General features: G+C 49.0%; 1 protein-coding gene across 1 annotated transcript in view; it reads left to right on the top strand.

The window, feature by feature from the left end:
• The first annotated feature begins 5,313 nt into the window (after window positions 1–5,313).
• Window positions 5,314–20,024, top strand: part of Myo7b (myosin VIIB) — a 70,593-nt gene continuing 55,882 nt past the window's right edge. Inside the window, exons 1-5 of the mRNA XM_028867072.2 lie at window positions 5,314–5,357; window positions 12,826–12,939; window positions 13,836–13,988; window positions 15,579–15,763; window positions 18,749–18,870. Coding sequence (XP_028722905.1) covers window positions 5,340–5,357; window positions 12,826–12,939; window positions 13,836–13,988; window positions 15,579–15,763; window positions 18,749–18,870 — 592 coding nt within the window. The 5' untranslated portion in view covers window positions 5,314–5,339. The remainder of the gene's footprint in view (window positions 5,358–12,825; window positions 12,940–13,835; window positions 13,989–15,578; window positions 15,764–18,748; window positions 18,871–20,024) is intronic.

The raw sequence follows: 20,024 nt of genomic DNA, 5'->3' as shown, positions 1-20,024 counted from the left end.
TCTAACATCACAGCTGCTTGCTTATCTAGGGGCCAGCAAGGGTTGAGGCTGAATCACCTCAAACTAACTTGGATTAACTCCACTACAAAGTGGGGAACTTCAGTGGAAGGAGCTGTCCGATCTTAATCCCCACCAACAGCCCTTCTTGAGTCTCAGGTTTCCTAGCTACTAGCTCAGGCGGACAGTCTTCTGAGTGTGTGCTACAGTCTTTGTGAACGAGTCTCAGAAGTGGTACTCCATCACTCCCAGCCATTCTATTTGTTCTAGATCTACCCTCAAAGTAGAGAGGACCAATTTCCATCCACTGAAATAATTTCATAAAACAAGGTGCTTTTATTAGTCAGCTTTCCATTACTATAATGAAATACTCAATGTAGGCTATTTATGAAATACAAAGAAGGCAGTTTTGGCTCGTGGTTCTGGAGGTTCAACTTCAGGGTTGGGAGGCTCCATTAGTTTGGACTTCTGGTGAGGGCAGCATACCATGGCAGGGGTGAGTGTCATCAATTTCAAGTCAGGAAGCAAGGGGAGACTAGATGGATGGGATGAGGTCACATACTCCACTTAAGGGTACACTGCCCTCCATGACCTAAAGTGACTGCCCCATCTCTTAACGGTCCACAGAACTTCTCAGTTCCACCACTGTGTGTAGCACAAATCTTAATGGTCTTAATAACAAAAACCCATAGCCAGATATTGGAGATATCAGAGAAGCAGAGCAGCCAGCCACTAGGAAGACTTCTTACCTCTAGCAGTCCTCAGACTGAAAGGGCTGAGCTCCTGTCTCCACCCCACCTGATTACTTCCTCTTCCCGCCCAGCCAAATCACTTCCTGTTTCCTCCTCCCAAGTGCTGGGATTAAATTGTGTGCCACCCCTGCCTGGCCTCTAGTGGCTAGCACTGCACTCTGATCCCCAGGCAAGCTTTATTTGTGAGAGCACAAACAAAATATCACCACAACCGTGAGACACAAGCTTTTCATTGGTACTTATGAGGGACATTCAATTATACTCAAAACAGAGCAGTACGTCAAAGAATTGGTGAACTATTCTAAACTACCACAGTAGCTAATAAAACTAGAGTTCTGATGTAGGAGGCCAGGAGGATTCATTTGCCCCGCTGAAGCCCCTTCACCTGGGAAGTCACCTCAGCATGCAGAGGGACAGTGGAAAGCAGTCCAGTGGTGGAGCTGGAAGCTGAGGGTGACTGCTCTCTTTTTCATATGTATTTATTTATCATGTGTGGCAGGGGACATATGGTGCCACATGTAACAGTTGAGAATAGCTTTTGGGAGTCACTTTCCCTATTCTACAACATGGGTCTCCAGGATTTGAACTTACGCCATCAGGCTTGGTGGCAAGCATCTTTACCCTGTCACTCACTAGCCCCTGTGGCTTTCCTTCTGTAACACAAGTCAAAATGTACAGACCAAACAGCAGGGAGAAAAATCTGCAAGCAAGATGGTTCTTGCTTTGTTTGTTGAAAAGGACTGACCAAGGCTGAGTCAGGTTTCTCTATGTCTTTTCATTCCAACACCTCTCTGGCTTCCTTGAGATGGAAAGAGGGCCCAGACTCCCTGCAAAGACCTGGGCCTTCTTGAAAGTCTTCTCAGCATTCTGACAGATGTTTATACTTCCCCACAGCAGAGGGTATGGGGACAAGAGGCAGATTTTAGAGTTAGGGAGAAGATTCTCCTTCTTTGCTTGTTAGATGAAAAGCTTTGCCAAGCAAGGTAGCTCAGTTGATAAAGAGCTTGTAACATAAACTAGATTTACCCCTCCCCCAAATCCCACATTACAAAGAAAATCTGGGCATGGTGATACACACTTATAAGTTCTGGGAAGGCAGGGATAGGCGGATCCCTGGGGGGTGGGGGGAGTCCCTTGCCAGCTAGACTTAACTACTTGCCAAGTTGTTCCAGGCCAACGAGAGACTCTGTCTCTCAAACCCAAGAAGAATGGTGCCTGAGGAGCAACATCTGAGACTGTCCTCTAGCTCCTGTTGTGTGACATGGTTCCTGGGAAGATGTGAGCAAACGTTTACTCACCCCAGATAGAGAGCCGTGACAGACCAAACTAAGATGCCACTGAAGTCCAGCTTGGTGAACCAGTGAGTTTTATTGAGGTTACTTACAGGAGTAGAAATAACTCCGAGATGGCTGCATCGCCAAAGCCCATCCCAGCATGGTGACAGCTCACAAAGCTGGGAACCTGGAGCACACTGCACAGTCTGCTGGCCGATTGACAAGTGGGAGTGTCCTTTCCAGGCAGCTCAGTTAGTCTGAGCCTCTTTCTTCTTTCTTTCTTTCTTTCTTTCTTTCTTTCTTTCTTTCTTTCTTTCTTTCTTTCTTTCTTTCTTTCTTTCTTTCTTCCTTTCCTTTCTTCCTTCCTTCCTCCCTCCCTCCATCCCTCCCTCCTTTCCTCCCTCTCTTCCTTCCTTATTTTAGATTTTATTTATTTTTATTTTGTGTGTTTGCTTGGATGTATGTCTGTGCACCCTGCACATAGAGTGCTCCCAGAGGGCAGAAGAGGGTGTCAGGTCCCCTGGGACTAGAATCACAGATATTTGTGGCGCTGGGAACTGAACCCAGGTCCTTGTGAAAAGCAACCCATCTCTCCAAAGCCCTCTGGTCTGGGCCTGTTCCAGGCAGCTTGGCTACTCTTTGCCTTTTCTGGTGGTTCAGTTGGTCTGAGCCTGCTCTAGGCTTCTTGAAAGTCTCTCTTAGCACTTCTTATGCCTATATAAGTTGCAGGGTCTGGTGAGCCTGATGCGTTCCAAGGACTTCCTGAGGCTATTGTGTTGCTTGTTTTCTGTTTTAGCAATATTCCCTGCTGGATGGAGGATGGAATGTTTCACCTCCCTTTAGAGTAGCCTGCATATTAAGGAGCTTCCCTCCAAAGATGGAATGTTTTATTTGGGAGGAAATGACTAAACAATACCTTCACCACACATTTGCACACATGTACATATATACCCACACATACATGAACATACCATGCCAAGTCTCAGCATTCCCCAGCTTCTATGTTCTCTCCCTGTAGAATGGTTTTTGATGCCATCTATTCTCAGAGCTGCCCCACTACTGGGCATCCTTACCAACCATAGAAGCCATAACTGTAACAACCCCATTTCCAGGGGTTTCCCATGCCCTTTCAGTAGATAGCTAAGGACTGTGTCCCTTCTGGCTCAGGCCTGTGCTAGAGGCAGGCAAACAGGAAATGAACACCATAGATTCAGCACCTGCCTTGCCTGTTAACATATCAGAAAAGACAATAGCACTCAAGTCCGAATAACAGGAAGGGCATCTCCATGAGTGGGAAGGTTGGGGACCTGAGTTCTCCCATCTACCTGAGTGCTTCCATAGCACTCGAGAGCTTCCAGAAGCTGTAACACTGGAGAGCAGCCAGAAGCCGGGACAGGTTTGGAATGTGGTTGATCTGAGCTTAATTCCCAACCATACAGTTCATCAAGGAAGTGACTTTTCCTCTTTTGAGCCCCAAGTCAAATTCAAGGGGCCAGGTCTTGAGAGGCTGGAGGAATGCTAGCTAGCTCAGGACCCTTCTGAGCTATATAAGGAGACACTGATTAAAAGGTTTAGATCAAGGACTGTCTTAGTCAGTGTTCTATTGCTGTGAAGAGACACCATGACCCCAGCAACTTTTATAGGAGAAATCATTTAATTGGGGGCTTGCTTACACTTTCAGGGGCTTAGTCCATTATCATCATGGCGGGGAGCATGGCAGCATGCAGGCATGGCGCTGGAGAAGTAGTTGAGAGCAACATCCTGATCCACAGGCAGAGAGAAAACTTGGCCTCGCGTGGGCTTTTGGAACCACAAAGCCCACACTCAGTGACACACTTCCTCCGCCAATACCACACCTACTCCCACAAGGCCGCATCTCTAATCCTTTAATCCTATCAAAAAGTTTCCACTCCCTGGTGACTAAGCATTTGAATATATGAGCCTATGGGGGTCACTCTTATTCAAATCACCACAAGTAAACAACCTGTGTGCAGCTGAGCCCTTCCTAGGACATATGCTGATGACCAGTTTGCATGGATATATGAGCAGTCAGAATTCTGGATGAGGTGGGCATGGAGGCACATGCTTGTAATCCAGAACTAGGAGGCAGGGACAGGGGGATCCCGAGGACTCACTGCCCAAAGAACCTAGTCTACTTGGAGAGCTCCAAGTTCCAGTGAGAGGACCTTGTCTCAAAAAACAAGGCGGATACTGAAGAAATGGCTAATTAGGTAAAAATGCTTGCTCTACAGATATGACAACTAGAACTCAGGTATAAGCACCCATGTCTCTGAGGGTGGGGCTGCCCACCTGTAACCTCAGCCTTTGGAGGTGGAGTCAGGGACCCCAGGGACAGCTGTCTAACTCCACTCTCTGAGTCAGTGCACTCTGGGTTCAGGGAGAGACCCTGCCTCAATACATAAAGTAGAGATGACCAAGGAAAAATCCAGCATCGACTTCTGGTCTCTTCATGCATGTGGGCACGTGTATGCACCCCTCATCACACACACGTACCATACATACACAAAAGGAAGAAAAAAAGATAAATAAAATAAGTAAATGTGATGGATGGTGTCTTAGGGTTTGTATTGCTGTGAAGAGACACCATGACCACAGCAACTCTTATAAAGAAAAACATTTAATTAGGATGGCTTATGGTTCAGAGGTTCAGTCCTATTATTATCATGGTGGGACAAGGTGGTGTGCAGGCAGATGTGGTGAGAGTGCTGAGAGTGCTACATCTTGATCCACAGGCAGCAGGAGTCTGTGCTTGAGCACGGGGGACCTCAAAGCCCGCCCCCACCGTGACACACTTCCTCCATGAAAGCCACACCTCCTAATGGTGCCACTCCCCAGGAGCTTATGGGGGCTGACCACATTCAAACTACCACAGATGGCTCCCGAGAAACAACTCCCAGGCTAGACTTCTGTCTTCCACATGCATGCACACACAACATACACATGCACACATAGGAATACTCCTCCTCCTCCTACCTCAAAACTTGGGCTTCTGGATGACAGGGCACTGCCCTGCTCCCTGAATGGAGCCCAGTGCCAAGGGTCAAGTGTTCTTTGAAGGGAATGTATGATGAAGAGGACGAGAAACACTTTCTTACACACAGGCTGGGAATGTGGCTCACACATCCCGCTATTCAGAGCTATTTCTGGAGCCAAGCTCCAGTCAAGACACTTGGGGATGGGATGGGCTGACAAATTCACAGGGCACCTGTTCTTTAGGGGCTGCACACTGACAGGCCATGGGACTGATGTTCTGTTTTTTTTCCTCCTACAGGCTACAGGGAGCTGCTGACCTGGGATGTCGGTGTTCCGGCTGGTAAGGACAGCACTTACTGTGGAAGTTTCCCAAGGCTCGGTGGAATCACTTTCAGGAAAAAAAGAGAGCCAAAGAGACACCAGGAGGCAAATTCTAGAGAGAGGGGATGGTAACTGAGAACTAGGAAGGAATCCATTATTGAAAGAAGGCAAGTGTGGCTAACATTTGTGTCTCTGCAAAGTGGCCACTTGGGCACAGAAATTCCTCACTTAGATTCAGGGACATAAAAGGGGGGGGGGTTACTGGGATGGGGAGACAGCTCGGTCAGCAACATGTTTGCCTTGCAAACAAGAGTACCTCAGATTGATACCCAAGAGCCTACTTAAAAAAAAGAAAGTAAATGAGAGGAGAGAGAGAGAGAGAGAGAGAGAGAGAGAGAGAGAGAGAGAGAGAGAGAGCGCAGGTATGTTCGGTATTTGCTTGTAATCCTAGCTCCGAGTCTCAGTTGTCAGCCAGTCTAGCTGAGTCGGTCAATGTCAGTCTGTGAGAGATCTTAGCTCAAAAAACACGATGGGCAGCCCTGAGGAACAATGGTTGAGATCGTCCTCTGGCCTACACACACACACACACACACACACACACGCATGCACACATACATTCACACACCACCACCTCTGCACACGCACTTTACACACACACACACACACACACACACACACACACACACACGCATGCACACATACATTCACACACCACCACCTCTGCACACGCACTTGACACACTTGGGGCCGGAATGGGGAGCTCTCATTTGTTGTCTTATACAGCACTTGCAGAGAGCTTGCTCAGGATAACAGAGTAGGAATGAGTCTGGATCTGGGTGACCTTTATTCCGTTCATTCAGTACATGTCTATGTTTCATTCGCTAGGTGATGACTCCATGTGTAGGAAGTGGAGTGAGATCTTGTTGATTGTTTGAATCAAGAAACACTGAGAAGATGCCAGAGCCTGAGAGTGATTCAAAAGAAAAAAAAAATAGGGGTGTGCTCTTGTTCTCAGGCACTGTGAGGTACAGATCAAGTAAACTGTGTGTAGCTGAGCCCCTCACAGGACATAGGAAGATGGCAGTTGTTTGGCTCAGAGGACCGTGTTCTGCAATACTACCTTAATAAAAGAAACCTTAATTCAAACCACACACTTAGGGCAATGTGATTCATTAATATGACCAGGGTACACACTGTTAAACTATATGGCTTTGTAAGTTCTCAGGTAAGCCTTCTAGAAAACACAAGCCACTCTTTATGTGGTACACAGAGTGGTACCATAACTGTGCTTCTGGTTTTGAATGAGTGTACGTAGCTGACTTACACTGAGAAGCAGCAGACACATAGCAAACAGCATCAGATTGATGGCTACAGCATCCAGAAGAGGACAGCTGAGGAAGCCCTGTCAAAGCTGACTCTGAAGTTAAAAGAACTTAGAGAGGGATGGCATTGTCCTGTTCCTTCCCCATAGTCTGTCCATGGACCTGGAGCTGGAGGGTAAAATAAAAGCCAGAGCACCCAGGACTCAATGGGGGTAGAAACAAGCAGACAGAAAACATGGAGTAAGGGTGTCTTGTGAAGGGACAGACTAGTCTACCTTAGTCAGAGAGAAACAGGCTTGGAGGTACCAGGCAGATGGAGCAGGCATGAAGGGTGAGCATCTCCTGGATCTCCAGCCTCCCCAGGCAGATGGCACAGGCATGAAGGGCAAGCATCTCCTGGATCTCCAGCCTCCCCAGGCAGGCTGACTTCTCTTTGTACCCAGCTTTTGTAGCTACCCCCCAGCATCCTGAAACCTCTTCTTTAGATTCTGGCTGGGCTTGTACCTCCCCACGTTTTCCCTGAGCTGCTCTGCACATTCACAGGAGCTTTCCAAGCCTGGACATCTCAAAGTGTTAGGTTACATTAGCATGGATATGGACAGCGCATGTGGCCTAGGCATACAAGACTTCACTAAAAAATATAACTGCAAACTCCAAGTGGCATTATCTAGACCACATTTTGACCTCCCCTGAGAGCCTAGGCACAAGTTGTTGTTGGGAAAAGAAACTCATAGAAGAAGCAGAAGGAATGGGGAGGTGTGCCCCAAATCCCAGACATGGAACTGTTGCTCCTGAAGCACGTGGAGAAACTTGGAAGAAGAAAGTGGTTTTTTGTTTTGTTTTGTTTGGTGTGTGTGTGTGTGTGTGTGTGTGTGTGTGTGTGTGTGTGTGTGATTTTGTCCCACCCGAGTATGGTGTGGGCTGAGATCAGGTGGATCTGTGACTACTGAATGGGGGAGGGGAGCTCTCGAGTGGCCAAGGGGTTGAGAGTTGGTTACCTTCTGTCTGGGGGAGTCTGTTTCCTTAGACTTCTTCTTACCTAATTGCTTCCCATCCTGACTTTAAACTGTTAGAGCCTCGACCTCATGCAATAGAGGTTTCTCCAACTCTATAACCAATCAGACTCTCACCCTCCACTAATGGAGGTTTGTGTTTTGTTTTGTTTTTCCATATCCTAATCTTGAATGCTTTGTCTGTCTCTGACAAAGTTGTCCTATGTTAAGTCATTTTTCAGCAAAAAAAAAAAAAAAAAAAAAAAAAAAAAAAAAAAAAAAAAGTCAGCAAGGACACCCGTGAAACTCTGGGTCAATACACGGCCAGCAGACTGGACATGGCCAGGGCTATCTGTGAGAAAGAGGAGAATAGCCAGAAAGAGAGAGAATGGAGAGACTAGTGAGAATTCAGCAGCGGCGGGGAACCTTTGTAAAGAGAGCAAACGGTTATCTGGAAGGAGGGAAGCTTGGAGAGGTGAGCAGGGCTAGGATGCTAGTGTGGACTTGGAAATGTGTAACAGGAGCGTGTGATAGAGACTGAGGGAGCCTGGAGGTCTTCCTGCTTTGATGTGCAAGTACAGGTGTATGTCCAGGGAGCCATGCTCCTTCTGCCAGATGTGAGGAAAATGACTCGGTTTGGGAGATGGGAACTGGTTTCACAAGTTCCTGAGGAACGCTGGCTGGCTTTTATCTAACCCAGAAATCTTCCTATAGTCCAGGTTGAGCTCATTCTGGATATTTGGCCTGCCTTTGGGGGTTTGCAGAATTGGTGTTTCCTTTGGCCCTGACACCAGGAGTGGTGTAACTATGGTCCAGCTGCTACTGTCTGCTCGTCTATAAATTCTTGAACAAGCTGCTATTGGCTGCTTGGCTACTCATTCATTTCTGAGAGAGGGTTGTCAAAGTAGCCAACCAATCATGTCTCTCCTTGCAGTCTACATGCTCTGGCTCTTTGTTCTTTCCATCCCCATTGGCTAACACCTCATCACTTGGTACAGACTGAGAATACTCTACTTCTCTTCCATCCCTGCTTAACGTGGGCTTCTCTGCAAGGTGTTTATTATCTGTCTTTGACCTTTATTCTCCTTCCTTTGGATTGATCACACTTTCTGCTGGCTGCCCGGTGCAGTCACTCACACTGACTCTCAGCCTTGCAGTGTGCTGTTCACATTGTCTGATACAGCAAGCAGCAATAGCTTCCCCCTACTTGGTAAAGCTGTATATGCAAGGACTTGGGAGACAGACAGCTCAGTTGGCAAAGTGCTTGCCTTGCAGAAAATGGATCCCGGGCCTCTCTTGCCAGCCGACCGAGCCTACCTGGTGAGTTTCAGTCAAGGAAGAAAACAAACAAACAAACAAAACAAACCCAAGGTAGATGACACCTGAGGAATGATAGCTGAGGCTGTCCTCTTGCTTCCCCATGCTCATGCATGGATGTACCCGTGTGCGCATGCACACATGCATGAACACGTGTACACCGAGTTATATAGACAGGGAGTTTAGAGGATCGGCCCTTTGTTTTCCTGCAGACTGCTTAAGTGTTTAGTGACTCCCTTTGACTTCCTCTCTACCTCCCTAAAGAACTTACGGTTCTGCTTGATAGTTTGGTTTTAAGTGTTCTCTGTTATTGACTTCCTTAAGCACAGGTAAGGCCTTAGCTCCTTTTCCAGTGTTAGCCCCACCACCTGCGTGCTTATGGTGTCTATCCATCTTCCACAAAGGGTTAAATCCTAGTTTCCAGCAGACACCCAGGCTGCCCTCAAACTGTCTACGTAGCCAACGATGACTTCAAACCTCTTTTTTTCCCCCTGTGTGTATATATGTATGTGGTGTACTTACCTGTGTAAAGCATGTTCATATATCTGGGCATATGTGCAAGTAAGTGTATGTAGATGTACATGGAGGCTCAAGGTTGATGTTGGATGTCTTTCTCAACCACTCTCCACCTTGAACTGAAAACTAATTCGTTCAGCTAGTCTAGCTAGCCAGCTTGCTCTGGGGAACTCATGTCTCTGCCTCCTGAGCACTGGGATTACAGGCAGGCTGCCATGGCCTCCTGGTTTTTTATGTAGGCACTAAGGATCAGAACTATAGTCCTCATGCTTGAATAACAAGCTCTTTAGCCATTGAGGTTTGCCCCTGACCTCAACCCACTCTTATCAAAGTTTTCTGAGAAATTATCACCAGACAGTTTTGTTGTGTGAACATAATGGAGTGTACCTGAACAAATGAGGGTAGCTACTATAACTGAGTGGCATAATGGGACCACCATTGTGCATGTGGCCACTGTTGATCTAATTGTTCTTATGTTACCTAAGATCAACTGTGAGATTTCCTTTGCTGTATTTTTTAATTGTCTTTTGTCTGTGTGATGGTCAATATTGACGGTCAACTTGACAGAATGTGTGCCCTGGTTTGCTTTTCTGTTGCTGAGATAAACACCATGACCAAAAGCATGCTGGGGAAGAAAGGTTTCTGTGGCTTACAGGTTACGGTTCATCATCAAGGGAAAACAGGAAAGAGAGCTCAAGGCAGGAATCTAAGGCAGACACTGCACCAGAGGCCATGGAAAAACGTTACTGCTGACTTGCTCCCCATACCTGCTTAGCTTGTTTTCCCATCCAACCTAGACTACCTGCCACAGAGGGCTGAGCCCTCCCACACCAATAATTAACCAAGAAAATACCCCAGGGATGTGCCCATGGGCCAATCTGATGGAGGCAATTCCTCAAGTGAGGTTCTCTTTTCCCAGGTGACCAGTTTACGTCAAGTGGACAAAAATAAGCGGTATAATTTAGAATCTAGAGACGGGTCTGTGTTTTTGAGACTGCTTCTAAACTGGGTTAACTGAATGTTGGTGGCACTATTCCTTGGGCTGGAGTTCAAGAATAAACAAAAGAAAGGGAAGGCGAGCTGAGCGTCAGTATCCATCTTCTCTGCTCCCAGACCACACTCTTTCCTCTTCTTGGTTTACTGCCTTGTTTGGACCTAGCATGCCCCGCAGTAGCTTTCTGGGAAAGGATGCGCATTCTGAACAACTCCTGTGTTCTAACGTAGTATAGGCATGTGAGGTCACTGGAACACAACTTTCCCTGAAGACCGGGAAGCCACTTCCTGCTTCTTCTGACTTCCGGCCTTGCTGTTGTGAAGTTTGGACCCATCCTGTCACCCAGCTCTCCACCTCTTGTGTGAAATTGTTTTTAATCTCTCTAAATGCACTTATGATCTTCTCATTGTCCCCAAGAACTTCGAAACATCACTGTGATGTGTCACGGTTGGGTCTGTTTCCTCTTTTTGTGCTGTTTACCCAAGTTCTCCTTGAGTTGAGTTGTCGGCTTTAGAAAGCTAATGGGAAGAACAGTGACTCTTCAAAAACGTTTGCACTGATCAAACAAATTTTATACACACATATATTTGTTCTTTTCCTGAAATACCTTGTACTAAAATGTATAACATTGAATTTATTAGTGTAACCATTTTATCATACATAGCAGTGTTGAATATCTTCACACTGTCGTGTAACAGATCTCTAGAAAAACCGAGACCAATCCCATTGAACATTAATTACTTCTCTTCCAGCCCTTGGAAACCATATTTCTAGTTTCTGTTTCTATTATTTTGACTCATTTGCACATTTCTTGAACAGAGTCATTTGGTGTTTGTCTTTTTATGATTGGCTTTAAAAAAAAAAGATTTACTTATTTTGTGTGTGAGTGCCTGCCTGTATGTACGTGCATCACATGTATGCCTGGTGCCTAAGGAGAGAAGAAGGCATTAGATTCCCTGGAGCTGGAGGTACAGATAGTAGTGAATTTCCATGTGGGTTCTGGGAACCAAACCCTGGACCTCTGCAAGAGCAGCCAGGGCTCTAACCGCTGAGCCATCTCTCTGCCCCATTATCTTGTTTCCTGCATTCCTTCCTGAGCTCTGGCAGCTCATGTCTTCTTCTCGGTTGTCTCTCCACTCCTGAGCTCTTTTGTCTCTGGCCTGCACTTCAGTACTCTTTATCAATTACGTTGAGACGGTGGCCCACGGCATCCAGAACTGTAGCAGCCTTTTCCTCCTTTGCCTGTTTGTCAGGGCCTGGGCCCGATGAACGCTCTGGCTCTTTCTGGACCCTACGGACGGGGGCATGGGGCGAGGTGCCAGCCTCCTCCTGTTTGCTACGCAGCTCAGCCATCCCCCAGTACCACGGGGGTGGTTCTGTCTCCTTTGTCAATCTCCCAGTTGCTTATGGTGACTCCTGAGAGGATGTAAGTGGACAAGCTGACTTCACTCTTGCTACTCTTTTCAAGATCATTTACTTTTGCTTTTGCTTTCAAAATTTGTGAGCATGTATATGTCGGTGTGTTGAGGGGATACACATCTGTGCTTGAGCGCATGCGTAAGTATGGATGTGCGGGCCAGAGCACTATCTTGAGCATCATTCCTCAAGTGTAATGCATCTTGTTTTTTGCTTTGCTTTTTATTGCATCTATTTTGTTTATTTATGTATGTTTGGGTGTGTATGTGTGAGTGTTCATTCACATGTGCTCCGTGCATGTGGAGGTCAAAGGACAACTTTGGTTTTCTTCTTTGACCTGTGAGTCCTGGCGATGGAACTGAGGTCATCAGGCTTGGTGGAAAGCACCTTTACCTTGGTTTTGGAGACAGGGTCTCTTACGGGCCTGGGACTCACCCATCCAACTAGGTTGGCTGACCAGTGAACCCTATAGATCCTCCTGTTTCCACTTCCCTAGCACTCAGATCACAAGCATACACCAGCGTGCCCAGCTTTGTTTTAAAGTTGGGTGCCAGGGATTGAACTCATCTCCCCAGCATTTCATTTTCAAGTTTGAGACAGTCTATCCTTAACTACCTTACCGCACTGCTTTCCATGATTATGCTTGGATGTTATTTGTTTCCTTTGATTTTTTTCCCATCTTAGGAAGAGGTGCTATGGGCAAGGCTGAGTCCAGGCCCTGCTGTGCTCATTGGTCTAGACAGGACAGGCACAGGCAAGCTTGATTAGCAGTGAGGAGCCCTATGAGAACAGCTAAGGGAGAGGACAAAGAGACAGAGAGGACTCTTGCCACCTGGGAGCTTGGGCTTGACAGCCCCAAGACATGTAAGTCTCTAGTGGGAAAGGGAGGAGGAAAAGGACTCAGACCACTGTCCCTTCTCTGCTCTCTAGGGCGACCATGTGTGGCTGGACCCTCCCTCCACCAGCAAGACCGGTGTGGCCATCGGGGGCATTGTCAAAGAAACAAAGCTGGGAAAGGTCTTGATTGAGGATGACGAGGGCAAGGTTGGTATTGGGGTTCCTCTCCAAACCCCTCCCCATGGGGCTCAGGCACTTGCTTGCTAATACCACCAAGGGAATCCATTTATCCCTGGGGCAATATAGACCATGATGGAGTCCCGCACTGGCGGAAGGACATATTTGTCTTGAAAATGTTTTGAGAGTAACGGTCGGGAGCTGTTAGGGGGGTAGGAAGGAGTGAGTGGATGGGCTGAAGCAGGGAGGACGGAGGTCCAAACACTGTTGTGCGGAGAGAAGGAGGCAGGAGCGACATCTTGGTGAGCAAGGTGTGCAGAGGAGGAGGAAGGGACCAAGGTGTCCAGGTTAGAAGCGGACAGCTCAGATTGGCCAAGCTAGAAGCTCCTCTGAGTAAGACAGGGACAACCAAGGACAGTGAGCGGGCAAGCATCAGCTGGTCACTTCACTCCTCCTTGGGCCAACCTCCCTGTCCCCAGGGGCTATCGGGAGAGATGCTTGCAGACAATGGCCTACAGAGGAAGGTTCTAACTGCCTAGGAGCCCCAAAGGCTGGAGGCCAATAAAACAATAACAGTGTTACACCTGCTTGAGTAGTGCTGCGGAGGGTTAAAGCTGCGATTACTTGCACCATATTCTGCTCCAAGAACTCTCAAGGCTTCCAGCTGCACCCTGAGGCTAAGGCAAACCCCCACTGCTAGATCCTACATCCCTATCTGAAGCTCAGCCCTAGCGCCAGCCCCACATGGACCCCAGGCCCTAGACAGGTGCTGACCAAAGCCATAGATGGGTCTGGCTTTGTCATAGGTATCCCTCGACTCAAACCCAGATCAAGCCTGAGACCTCTGAGACCTGAGACTATGGAAGAGAGAGGAGGGTGGGGTTAGAGGACTGCCCTTTGTGGAGAGTTTGTGCCTGTCCTTACAGGAACACTGGATCTGTGCAGAAGACCTCAGCGCCCTCAGCCCCATGCATCCCAACTCAGCCCAAGGAGTGGATGACATGATCCGCCTAGGGGACCTGAACGAGGCAGGTGTGGTACACAACCTCTTGGTCCGGTACCAGCAGCACAAGATCTACGTGAGTTCACTGGTGCGGTGTCCTCGGGAAAGATGGGGGGGGGCGGTCTGGAGCTTGGCACAGCTCCCCTTATCCTTACTCAGTGAGGTGGGCTAGGTACTTGGGTTTCCCCAGTCTCTGCTACAATCCAAAGAAACGGGAGCAAGGCTAGAGAGGTAGTTCAGTCGGTACTCGCCTAGAATACATGAAGCCCTGGGTTTGATTCCCAACACACAAACTGGGCAGAGTCATGTACACCTGTAATCTCTGCACTAGGGAGGTGGTGGCAGGAGGGTTAGAAGTTCAAGGTCATCTTCAGCTACTTGAGTTTGAGACTCATATAGACTGGGCTCCATGAGACTATTAAAAAAAAAAAAAAGCAAAACTGGGAACATCATACCCTGGGGGATGGGAGGCTAGTGCAAACGACAGCACAGTCAGGCATACAGTAGATGCCTAATAAGTGCTGCCCCTCCCATAAATGCCCGCCAAGTCCGCTCTTCCCTCTCTGTGCTGAGCAGCCCTGATTGGCCAGGCTGGGTGGATACTGGAGGATGGTGGGGTGGGCCTAGCCTTCAGTTCCCCTCAGACATGTTGCAGAGACAGTGTCATCAACGGAAGACCCTTACCCACTTGAAACAGTCTTGTGACAGTCCAAATCCAGGGTCCCTTCCCCAGGTTGAGGGGAGCTTATGGACAGATGAAGGTCCTCTCTCAAACCTGGCAGTGGGTGGTAGCTGGACTCATCTCTCATCCCAGTTCTCCAGAAGTCTGGAATGGAGTTTCATACTTGGTGTCATTATCTCTCGGGGGTGCTCAGGGCTCTGTCCAAGTGGATAAGATTTGGAGAGTTACTGCCTGGGACTCCTGAGTGGTCTGGGCAGGCAGGCAGTCTGGCTAGTCTGGGAGTAAACTGGGGAACCTGCGTGAAGGGAATGCTTAGTGGAGGGGGTGAACTTTAGCCTGGGCCTGGCTGCTTCTTCTCTGGCCCCGGGACGTCAAAGCTCCTAGGACTGTACGCGTGGAGCTCCTCCTCTCCTGCATTCCTGCAGGAGTGTCCTTCCCAGGGTCCGAAGAATAATCCATTGGTCTATTGTGGGGACTCTCTGATCTCACCTCCACAGGAGCAGCTGTGCTGAGTAGGGCCAGGGTATTCAAGAGCAGGCTATATCTTGGACTGAAAGTACATAGAACACGTGATTGGGGTCTGTGGGGACAGCAGATGTCACCCAGCCTCCACAGAGACCTCTCAAAGAGGCAGGTAAAAAGTCATTTATACATTCAGCCCATTTTTGTTTGAGCCTTTTCTAAAACGAGACAGGGTGCTACACATATAATTGCTAGGAACAAGCCCCCCAGAATCTCACCGTCCCAGTGGAACCCCCACCTTCCCAGAGGGAGGAGCTGAGGAGCTGAGAGCAGCCCTAGAGGTGCTGCAGCCAAGACGGGGGTGGGGGGGTGGAGGGGCGTGTGTCAGGTGCAGCAGCCAAGATGGGCAGGGGGGGGGAGCGGGTGTCGGGTGCTGCAGCGAAGACAGGCGGGGGGGGGGGGGTCCAGTCCGCGGCTCTGTCCCGGGATCGGCAGGTGCTAACCACCGGCTCCCTTCCGCAGACCTACACAGGCTCCATCCTGGTGGCCGTGAACCCCTTCCAGATGCTGCCCCTGTACACCCCGGAGCAGGTACAGATCTACTACAGCCGCCACATGGGCGAGCAGCCGCCACACGTCTTCGCTATCGCCAACAGCTGCTACTTCAACATGAGGAAGAACAAGAGGGACCAGTGTTGCATCATCAGGTGAGGCTCAGACCCCACTCCTGGGGCGGAGGGTCAGCGATTGCTTCCAGGCCCCAGCGGATCCCAGAAAGAAAGGAACACCCCTCTCGAGGTTCTCACGGGGCCTCTTCTTAACCACTGCTCTTGGAGGTGTTTGCCCAGAACTGCTCCTGTTTGCCCTGCTCCCAACGACATGTCCCTCACACCTCGAGAACATGTCCTCCACAGCCCAAGGACTTATTCCTCCCCATCCTAAGGACACGCTTCCCACACCCTGAGGATATATGTTCCTTGAAGACATGTCCTCCTGACTCTGAGGTCTCTGAGGGCTGGAGGGACATGGGCCCCTCAAATCCCAAGCCTGGTTCTGCTTCCCTGCCTGTCCCAGCCTGGCCTCCCTGGGCACAGACCTTAACCCTACCGAGGGGAGGGACTGTGAACAGAAAGAGAGAAGGAGTAGGAATTTGGTTCCCGAGTCCCCTAACTTGGTATTGCAATCATCACTCGCCTCTTCATGAGTTTGTTTATTCAGTTCACTGGAGATCTTGTTATACTCCAGGCTAGAGGTGTCGCTTATCTGTTAGCATGTTGGTTTGCATGCTGAAGCACTGGCTTCTGTCCACACCACCGCAGGGGCCTGGCGTCTGCACATCTCTAATGCCAGCACTCAGAAGGCGGGGGCGGGAAGATCAGAAATCCAAGTTCATTCATGAATACGCAGCAAAATTTAGGCCAGCCTGGGTTACATTTTCCTGTCACCCAGTTTTAAAAATAAACATAAGTAATAAATACAAATCAATAATAAGTTCCGAGCATAGGAAACAGCAGCAGGTAGAAGAGACGCCATCTTCTGTCCGAGGGCTCATTGTCACAGAACAGTAGACTGGCAGGCAGCCGTAGCGCGTTTGGATGCAGATGATGCTCAGAGCGTTAAAGGGAAGCAGGGGAGGCTGCCTCTCTGAGCAGGGGCACCAGAATGGCAGCCCAGCCTAGACGCCACTTCATGCCCTCAGTCACTCAAACCTCTACCTGGAGAGGTTGACGTTCTTTCCCGATGATGTTACAGGCCCAGGCACACCTGCTGAAGTTCCTTAGGCTCTTGGGTCCCAGGCCGTGTGGTTAGAAATAGAAATAGATACTGTTTTAAAGAAAGGAAGTATACTCCCGAGAGCGGGGGTGGGCCAATACGCTGGGGAAAAGCATCCACGCTCAAAGTGCCGGCCACCAGGCACAGAACCCGTTGTAGGTGTTTACATAGCATCCGCCCCCTCACTGTATAGTATTTTCTCACATGTGCTCTGTCCGCTGTGTGCGGCCCATGTAGGAAAGGTTTCCAGTCTTTCTCTGTCGACTGGCTTCTCTCATGTGTTAAGCTTGGGGTAGCTTCCTCCGGCCCCTATTTTCTGTTATAGGCCCATAGGTAGAAACTTCAAATCCAGGGTTCCAGAAAAGACAGGGAGGTGTTCTGGGACCTACCTGTCTTTATCTGTCCCTCCCTGCCTTGATGCAAGAGGCCTCCCAAACAGAGCCAGGCCAAAGGGCAGGCTCCCTGGTGCCTGGCTCCCCATGGTGATCTTCTGTGGCATCTTGAATGAGCCTAGGTTCTCCTTTTGCCCTGGCATCTTAGCCCTTTCTTGGCTGCTGTGACAGAAAACCAGACTTGGTACTTTACAGACAGGAAAGTGGGTGGCTCTGGAGGGCAAGAACCAGCCCATCTTTTACCTAATCACTTTTCTTTTCATTTGTTTTTCAGAGACAGGGTCTTTTTTTTCCCCCTCGAGACAGGGTTTCTCTGTGTAGCTTTGCGCCTTTCCTGGAACTCGCTTTGTAGCCCAGGCTGGCCTCGAACTCACAGAGACCCGCCTGCCTCTGCCTCCCGAGTGCTGGGATTAAAGGTGTGCGCCATCACCACTCGGCTTAGAGACAGGGTCTTATGTAGCCCAGACTGACCTCAGATTTGCTGTGTAGCTGAGGATGGCTTTGAATTTCTGATCCTCTTACCCCTTGCTCCTTAAGTGCTGGGATGGTAAGCACGCAGCACCATGTCTTGTTTAAGCGATGCTGGATATTGAAATCAGAGCTGGCTCTCCAGGACAGTGAGCCAGCCCCTCGAGTCCTGCCACAGCAGCCAGCGCCAGCTGCCCAAGACATCTAACAAAGCACCGAAGGGAGGAAGCACTCCCATTCCGTCATGGCAGGGAGGGCGCCAAGGCAAGGGACCGAGGCAGCTGCTCACATCCTCAGTCAGGAAGCAGAGAGAGGGGAAGGCTGGTGCTCAGCTTGATTGCTCCTTTTTATTCAGCCCAGGACCCCGGTCCATGGGAAGCTGCCAACCATGTTGAGGGTGGGTTTTCCCACTTCAAGTCGCCAATCTGGACAAGCTCTCACAGACATACCCAGAGGCTTGTCTCCATGGTGATTCCAGAGCCTGTCAAGTTGGCAACCAATACTAACCATCACACAGAGCTCCTTATATAAAAACACAGATTCTGATTGGGTCTGGCTGATGGAACCCGGGACTCTGGACTTTTGTCCGAGTGACAAATGCCATTGCCTGGGAGCCACACTTTCATCAGAAAGACACCGAGTCACTTTACTTGTTCTGCCGTGGAACAACCCAGGTCATAATGTGCCAAGAGTCTTTCAGCCTATTAGGAAAGGAAAGACAACGTACTAACTTCTATCCGGGGTGTTCAACTTATTGACTCTTCCACAACTGTATTGAATGACATTATAGTTATCCTGGAACACATGTGGCCCACAAGCCACAGGTTGGACGTGCCTGCATCACAGACAGTCTGAGATGCCCCGGGGGACCTCAGGGCAAATGCAATGTGGGATTTCTTCTTGGGAAAGTGTGTGCCTGTCAGCATGGCCCAGATGTGGGCCTGAAGGCTGGGGAGGCGGGGGATGGTGGGTTTAGGGAGGTCAGTATTAAAGAATGAAGAGGCACTACATGGTGGTAAGTCTCTGTCTGAGGCCTCATCTCCCTGCACTCTCTGGCAGTGGGGAGTCTGGAGCCGGAAAGACTGAGTCGACCAAACTCATCCTTCAGTTCCTGGCCACAGTCAGCGGCCAGCACTCGTGGATTGAACAGCAGGTCCTGGAGGCCAACCCCATCCTAGAAGGTAAGCCATGATCCTGGGGACTTGGACAGAATGGCCCTCGCCACATGTGATAGCCATTACTCAAGTCATGACCTTCAAAGAGATGGGTGAACAGTGGTGTGGAAGCATAAAAGGAACAGGTGATTATTATAAATGTCCATGATGAGTGTTTGCCACCAGATATACAGAGCATTTCAGCCAGATGTGGGGGAAGCCAAGGCATGGGGACCTCGAATTTAAGGCCTGGACTACATAACAAAACCCTACCTCAGTAAAAATTGAAAAGAGAGGCTGTAGAGATGGCTTAGCTGGGAAAATGCTTGCCATAAAAGCACGAGAACCTAAATTCAATCCCCAGCATCTACATCAAAACCAGGCACAGTGGCACTGGTAATCCTGGCAGAGGAGAAGCAGAGATAGGCAGATCCCTGGGGTTCAAATGACAGCCAGCCCAGCCTAACTGGTGAGCCTCAGATCCCAGATCCCAGTGAGAGACCCTCTCTCAAAAACTCAGGGTATCCTGAGTTTAATCTCTGGCATCTTGCGTGTGCGCGCACACACACACACACACACACACACACACACACACACACCAAAAAGGAAAAAAAAATAGTATTCCTTTTCAAATGAGGTCCCAAGTTCAAGCCAGTTTGAGAAGTGTCTGTGTGTTTCTGGGTTCCTGAGAAGTCGCTTCAGGGTTACATACATTAAGGCTGTGATGGAGAACCCTAGAGAAGACACAGAGGAGAAAGCAGGAGTAGATAGAGCAAGGATTCAGGTTCAGATGCTGATTGGATAGTTTAGCAAGGATGAGAGGAATCAGGATTGGGCAAGGAGGAGGTCAAGCTGAACATCTTGTGTCAGAGTTAATGCCTGCAGCCACCATCTCACTGGTTACCATGAGAGACGCTGCAGTCATATTTTGTAGAGAGCTCACAAGAGCAACCTAATGACAGAGTCTGGACCGAACTTCCCCTTGTAAGAATTGCATTAGGTGCCAGTGCCCCACCCTCGGGTGTTGTCCCTGGTAGAGGTGGCCCAGACACCTGTTACATTGGCCCCAGGTCTGGTAGCTGCTGGGCACAGTTTATCTCTTTCTCTTCCCCATCTCTATGTTTTTACTTTTTTTTTTTAATCTCAAGGAGGGGTGAACATATGTGTGCAGATGTGCACAC

This window comes from Peromyscus leucopus, chromosome 19 (assembly GCF_004664715.2).
Source record: "Peromyscus leucopus breed LL Stock chromosome 19, UCI_PerLeu_2.1, whole genome shotgun sequence".
NCBI lineage: Eukaryota > Metazoa > Chordata > Mammalia > Rodentia > Cricetidae > Peromyscus > Peromyscus leucopus.
This window is presented reverse-complemented; position numbering and strand designations above follow the sequence as displayed.